General features: G+C 35.2%; 1 protein-coding gene across 1 annotated transcript in view; it reads left to right on the top strand.

Moving 5' to 3' along the window:
* The window catches only part of LOC105812567 (protocadherin-11 X-linked), a 49,285-nt gene extending 41,482 nt beyond the window's left edge, over positions 1–7,803 (top strand). The window contains exons 2-3 of the mRNA XM_012647046.1: positions 1,029–3,524; positions 7,183–7,803. Coding sequence (XP_012502500.1) covers positions 1,029–3,524; positions 7,183–7,227 — 2,541 coding nt within the window. The 3' untranslated portion in view covers positions 7,228–7,803. The remainder of the gene's footprint in view (positions 1–1,028; positions 3,525–7,182) is intronic.
* Positions 7,804–7,894: the final 91 nt, after the last annotated feature.

Below are 7,894 nucleotides of genomic sequence, written 5' to 3'. Positions count from 1 at the left end.
ATGTGTGTGTATATATATTCATAAATCACCCATGAATAGATATCTTAAGGTCCCCTCCGATCTTTTCTTTACACCCTCCAATACCTTTTTATCTTACTTCTGTCAAAATGCTACTAGTAACACTGGGCAAGACTTCCCCTGAGAGCCAGTCAACACTACTTCTCAGTCAGCTGGCAAGATCACTATTTATCTGTGTAGGGCTCATCTTTTTGTAGCTCAGAGACAGGACTGTTTATTAAACGTTTCCATACTGTGACTTCATGGGAATCAAGAGAAAACAGTTGCTATTCCAAGCTTATCTTTTTCAATCTGACATTTCAGCACATGAGTTTTAGTTCATTGTGCTTGCACATTAAAAAAGAGTTTATAAAATAATGTTTTAATCTCCAAGATAATTTCATTTTGATCATATGTTAATATAGGAAAAAATGGAAATTCTGTTTATTTCACACAAGTTTATGTTTCAATCAGATTTTGTGTATTTTCTCTATCTGCCAAAGGTATTTATTAGATGTAATATTTATTCTATTGTCTTGGATGAATATTTTATGTTGCTCCTTACTTTTGGTGGTGAAAATGCATCTTAGACAACTGAAATCTACAGTAAAAATATTGTAATTCATTTGGAGTAAGTAATCCTGAGTAATTCACTTATAGCTTCATTTATCTTGTGAAATTTAGTGACAATTCTTTTTAAAATTCCTTCTGCAAACTTTAATAGTTTACATAAATACATTAATTATTGTAAAATGCAATGGCCTAAACCTCCCCTTTCTCCCCGTCCCCCAGAACAATTCTTCTAGTACAATACTCTAATTTTAAAAATATTTGGAAATGTTAAGCAACTTGAGTGTGGTCTTAATATTAGTTACAGGCAGAGTTGAGACTTAGAACCCAAGCCTTTTGGCACCTATTTCTGAACTGGTAATGTGGCTCCAAGAAATTTTTCTCATTACATAAATTAACATAATTAATGTATTAATTTTTGTTAGCAGAAGCTAAATTATATTTCATTCCATGTTTTCCAGGGTCAAAACATTTTTGGACTAGATGTCATTGAAACACCGGAAGGAGACAAGATGCCACAACTGATTGTTCAAAAAGAGTTAGATAGGGAAGAGAAGGATACCTATGTGATGAAAGTAAAGGTTGAAGATGGTGGCTTTCCTCAAAGATCCAGTACTGCTATTTTGCAAGTAAGTGTTGCTGACACAAATGACAACCACCCAGTCTTTAAGGAGGAGGAGATTGAAGTCAGTATACCAGAAAATGCTCCTATAGGTACTTCAGTGACACAGCTCCATGCCACAGATGCTGACATAGGTGAAAATGCCAGGATTCACTTCTATTTCAGCAATCTAGTCTCCAACGTCGCCAAGAGACTATTTCACCTCAACACCACCACTGGACTTATCACAATCAAAGAACCACTGGATAGGGAAGAATCACCAAACCACAAGTTACTGGTTTTGGCAAGTGATGGCGGATCAATGCCAGCAAGAGCAATGGTGCTGGTAAATGTAACAGATGTCAATGATAATGTCCCATCAATTGACATAAGACACATCATAAATCCAATCAATGGCACTATAGTTCTTTCAGAAAATGCTCCACTCAACACCAAAGTTGCACTCATAACTGTGACAGATAAGGATGCTGACCATAATGGTAGGGTGACATGCTTCACAGATCATGAAGTCCCTTTCAGATTAAGGCCAGTCTTCAGTAATCAGTTCCTCCTGGAGACTGCTGCATATCTTGACTATGAGTCCACAAAAGAATATGCCATTAAATTATTGGCCGCAGATGCTGGCACACCTCCTTTGAATCAGTCATCCATGCTTCTCATCAAAGTGAAAGATGAAAACGACAATGCTCCAGTTTTCACCCAACCTTTCATAAGTCTTTCTGTTCCTGAGAATAATTTTCCTGGCTCCCAGTTGACAAAAATAAGTGCAACAGATGCAGACAGTGGGCGTAATGCTGAGATCAATTACCTGCTAGACACTGATGCTCCACCTGAATTCAGCGTGGATCGTCGTACAGGCATTTTGACTGCACTGAAGAAACTCGATAGAGAAAACCAGGAAAAATATTTCTTCACAGCTCTTGCAAAAGATAATGGGGTGCCACCCTTAATATCCAATGTCACAGTCTTTGTGACGGTTCTTGATCAGAATGACAACAGCCCACTTTTCACTCACAATGAATACAACTTCTATGTCCCAGAAAACCTTCCAAGACATGGCACAGTAGGACTAATAACTGTAACCGATCCTGATTATGGAGAGAATTCTGCAGTCACTCTCTCCATTTTAGACGTGAATGATGACTTCACCATTGACCCACAGACTGGTGTCATCCGACCAAATATTTCATTTGATAGAGAAAAACAAGAATCTTACACTTTTTATGTAAAGGCTGAGGATGGTGGTAGGGTATCACGTTCTACAACTGCCAAAGTAACCATAAATGTGGTTGATGTCAATGACAACAAACCAGTTTTTGTTGTCCCTCCTTCCAACTACTCCTATGAATTGGTTCTACCATCTACTAATCCAGGCACAGTGATCTTCAAAGTTGTTGCTATTGACAATGACACTGGCATGAATGCAGAGCTTCGTTACAGCATTGTAGGAGGAAACACAAAAGATCTGTTTACAATTGACGAAACAACAGGCAACATCACACTGCAGGAGAAATGTGTTGCTACAGATCTTGGTTTACACAAACTGATAGTCAAAGCTGAGGACTTAGGACAACCTGATTCTCTCTTCAATGTTGTAACTGTCAATCTGTTTGTGAATGAGTCAGTGACCAATGCTACACTGATTCATGAACTGGTACGCAAAAGCATTGAAACACCAGTGACCCAGAATATTGAGACAGCTGATACATCCTCACCAACCAGTGACTATGTCAAGATCGTGGTTGCCATTGTTGCTGGCACCATAACTGTCGTCTTAGTTATTTTCATTGCTGCTGTAGTAAGATGTCGCCATTCACCACACCTTAAGGCTGCTCAGAAAAACAAGCAGAATTCTGAATGGGCTACTCCAAACCCAGAAAACAGGCAGATGATAATGATGAAGAAAAAGAAGAAGAAGAAGAAGAAGCATGCCCCTAAGAACCTACTGCTTAACTTTGTCACTATCGAAGAAACCAAGGCAGATGATGCTGACAATGATGGAAACAGTGTCACACTAGACCTTCCCATTGAGCTGGAAGAGCAAACCATGGGCAGGTACAACTGGGGCACCACACCTACTACTTTCAAGCCCGACAGCCCTGACTTGGCCCGACACTACAAATCTGCCTCTCCACAGCCTGCCTTCCAGATCCAGCCTGAAACTCCCCTGAATTCAAAGCACCACATCATCCAGGAACTGCCTCTTGATAACACCTTCGTGGCCTGTGATTCCATCTCCAAGTGTTCCTCCAGCAGTTCTGATCCCTACAGCGTTTCTGAGTGCAGCTATCCAGTGACAACTTTCAAGACTCCTGTGTCTGTACACACCAGACCGGTAGGTAATCCAAGTTTCTAACTAAACTTTCTAACTTTATTATTTAAATTATTTTCAGTTGATGTACAACTTTACAGAATCTATTGACTTCAAAGAGAGATCAAGACAATCATATTCTGCATAAGTATCCAAATAGAAATATGGACTCATTTAAGTCTGATAGAAAATCAGAACAAAATGACGGCTGATTGTAGGAAAATTGGGTGCAGAATGTTGCTTATAATAGGGGCAATTTTGTCTGTAGATGGCAGTATGACACTTCTTGCCAGAGAATATACTGGAAAAACACCAAAACAAAGGGTTGTAGCACTGTCCTCAGTACCATTGTGTGCATGAGGATCAGAACAATTTGGGCTAGATACATTACAGTAAAGCTTTTTAGACTCTCATAAGAAGATCTTAATTTTGATGGTGTTGAGAATCCCAGCTTCACGTGGGAGAATCTGTGGCTGCCCAAGGTAATTAAATGGCACCAAAGTATCCTCCCCACCATGCCCCACCACACCTCCAAGTCTTCGCAAAGAAATGTGTCATTTGCAGATTAGGAACTAAAACATTATTCTGGCTCATCAAATTCATATTCACACAATGTAACAAGAATGGGATTAGAAAAATGAAGGCATGCTCACTTTCATCTTCAAGCCAGAGAATGAAATATCTATTAGATCTCCATTTTAGATATCCATCTAAATATTTGCATATTTATGGAAGGTGTTTTGAGCCCTTCATAAAACATTCTTAAAAGATAATGACTTTTGGAAAATGAAATATGTTTGCTTTCTCTAATGGGCAAAAAGGAAATTATGGGCATGTTAAGACATAAGAAATCTGTGAACAATAATTTAAAACCCAATACATTTAAGAAATCAAGAGTTTATACAGTGCCTTTTGTCTGTATTCCACGGAGAAATTAATACAAATATATCTAGAAATTCATAAGTAAATTAAATGATTTAAAGATGCTTATATCCTTAATAAATTTAAGCAATGAAATTTATCTATGTTTTTTCCCCTCGAAGTCATGCCACACGTTGACTTTTTTATTTTGTCTGTGTAACTCTTAAAAAAGTCTTAATCTCAGTTTCAATGAATAAAGTCTTTTGAACACCTATTCAGGCTTAAAAAAATGGTAGCAATGTGACAGTCAAAATAGATTCCCTCTCACCAAAAGTTAGAGATATTAAAGAAATCTGTTGGATTCAAGATAACAGTGTAAATAATTTACCATAATTTTGGAAATGAGTTAAGAATGGAAGTCATTCAAGGATGTGCATAGTTAAATAACATTAACAGTGACATTAACCTTTCTCTCTGAATCATGCGGTGAAGGTAATGTACTAATTCAGTTGTGGGCGCAATTTTTTTTACATAGGTCCACAATTAAATGCTATTGCAAAAGGTAAAATATAATCCTAGTCTCCGTGTAGAGAGTTTCTGTTAGGCTTTGAATGAATTTACAGGGCAGTGATTATTTTTACAGTTCAGATGAGTGTCATGTTTCTCTATGTTGGTGGATGTTTGATGGGCAACAAACGTAAGAGATGTCTAACATCTTCACAAGGTGTGTTTCTGTTTATATTTAAACATTCAAAAGGGCACTCTCATTTTCTAATTATTATCGCTATTCTGCTTATTGGAAACATTTCTCAAAGGGAAAGTGTCTTTTATGAATAACACTTTATGTGTGCTGCATATCCTAATAGCATTTTTTCCTGGGCTTAATTTGTGACTATCTTAAAAAATTATACAAAGGGTGGGATTTGTGAATTACATTTGTAGATCGTCATTTTTAATAGATTGGCTCATGAAGTTAGTTAATAGAGCAAGTTATGGTTTCAAGTATTTGAGAAGATACTGAGATATTTTATGAGCTAGACTAATTTTACTTGAGTATATGAACATACAGTAAGCAAGGCATGGATGAAGGAAGAAAAATGGAAGTATTTTCCAAATATCCTCACCTTTTTTTTTCTTTTTTTATATTTTGTAATTCTTAAAAAGTCAATAAAATGAATAACTTCTTCCTGTGATGGTATTTTATATTGGATAGCTAACAGACTTTTTTCTAAACATAGGACACATGGCTTCATGAATTAGGCAAATCATGAAAAGTAAATGCTAATGAGAATGAGTTATTGGTTATCATTTGGTTTTTACCAACCAAAAGGACTATCTTAGGATCAATGAGTTGTCAAATGACTTATTTGATTTATTTTACATCTTAAAAAAGTAATTATATACTTTATGTCAATGGTTCACAGTTATTTCATATTCATTACTAAATATCTTCTGGACATGAATTGGTGAACTTAGGCAGACTAATATGATACTAAAAATAATTTGAATCTTTACATTTTGTGCTACATTTGCAATGTTCTTTACCCTTTCTATATGCACTTCAATTTGTGATTAGTGCCAGGAGAGGCATTTTATATTCACTGATGTTGCAGAATGCTAACAAGATAAGTGAGCACTGAAAAAAATTATGTTTTTAAAAATTCAAATATAGTAGGTGTCTTCTTTTTAAAGAAACATACGAAATGGGGAAAAGTGTCAGACAATACAATAAAAATTCATTTTTCCTTAATGAAATACTGAGAGTAGAATAAAATATTACTGTTAGCAGAAGGCAGAAATATTCCAATTTATTTTAAACACAGTGAGAAACACATTTCAAAAGGATAATTTAGGGTGATATTTACATTTAGTTAATTACTCACCTGAATAGAAACATGAAAGTGGAGGAATAAAATGGTTCCAGTAAGTTGTAAGATACAAGGGTCTTTATCCAAAATGTTATGTTTTAAAAAGGGAATCAAATACTTTCTGTAGATTGTTTTTCTGGCTCTGGTATTCTAAAAAATTATGGACACATATATTAGATAGGAATGCATCTATTGCATAAAGCCATCTATACCCAGGGAATATGATGTTCCTCTCAGGCATAAATTTCTACATGTATTATGGAAGATATTTTTGTATATATTGTAGTAGAAATGGAAAGCATGAAATTTAAGAAGTTGAGTCTAAATATTACCTTCTTTTAACACTTTTCAGAGCAAGGAGATAGCATTTGGTTGGTATGTCCCTAGAAAAACAATAAGTATAAATAACTATTTTAGAATCAGTTTTGATAATTGTCATATGAAAGAAATAAACTGCCAAAATCAAGTCTTGCTTAACACAGCTCCTCCATTAATAGGTTGTGAAGACTATACATTTGAAAAATAGAGAGGAGAATAAAAAGAAAGCATCATTTTTGGGGAGGGGGCTTCTATAAACCAGTCACTTAAGATATGTATTTGAGGTATATCATTTCCCCAAAACAAACAAACAAAAGCTTTATGAATTTCTGTGATTTGAGTTGAAATAGCATTGCAATTTTGGAAATGAGTAGAAAAGAATGGTGAAAGGTTTGGGTAGTTATAATTCATGGATGAAACCAAGCTGTAGATATGATATATGGATTCAAAATGATAATATCAGTCTGAGTTAGCTTGGAATAGGATTGGCATTCACTACTGTTAAATTCAGTAACTTTGATTCTGTGCATCTATATTTTGGTAATGTTAATTTTAACTATGTAGCATGCTTGGCAAAAAAGACTCCTAGAATACAGCCATCTCATTTTGATAACATGTTATTTTTCTTGTCCTAGACTGATTCCAGGACATCAACTATTGAAATCTGCAGTGAGATATAACTTTCTAGGAACAACATAATTCTTTTCCCCTTCCAAAAAATTTCAATGATTTGTGATTTCAAAATTTGGCTAACATCATTAATTTTGTAATCTGGATTTCCCATTATAATAGCAAGCAAAACAAAAACCACATTGAAAATGATGTCCCAGTGAACCTTGTGCTTTCATTAGCTGTAATCTGGCAATGGAAATCTAAAATTTATGGAAGAAACAGTATAGTATAATAACAGAGTTCTATCATGTTGCTTCTCTGTTTTCTTGCTCTGAATGTCAACAACTGTGATGTAATATAATGCGATCTGGATGTACACACCGATGGTTAATATATCAATCTTGAAACATGGAATTACTTGCCCTGTGTGATTACTGAGGAGTTTAAACATCATCTCTGTGAGTTTGGAAGTGAAGCTGAACTATCCAAGCTACCCTTTGAAAGGTATTCAGGACAAGAGTTTTTTTTAAGACCCCCAAAACAAAGAAATGAACAAAACCAAAAAATCTTTAGTGCAGTGTTTTAAAAATATTCACTAACATAGTGTTGCTGAGAAAATCATAATTACCCACTACTCTGCTTAAAAGTTGGATTATAGAAAATAATCATACTGGGTTTTCATGTTGATTTTAATCATGTTGTTCCACTACTTTAATCATTAAAAATTATTTTTAT

The sequence above is a fragment of the Propithecus coquereli genome, unplaced genomic scaffold (genome assembly GCF_000956105.1).
Source record: "Propithecus coquereli isolate 6110/MARCELLA unplaced genomic scaffold, Pcoq_1.0 Scaffold255, whole genome shotgun sequence".
In the NCBI taxonomy this organism is placed as follows: Eukaryota; Metazoa; Chordata; class Mammalia; order Primates; family Indriidae; genus Propithecus; species Propithecus coquereli.
This window is presented reverse-complemented; position numbering and strand designations above follow the sequence as displayed.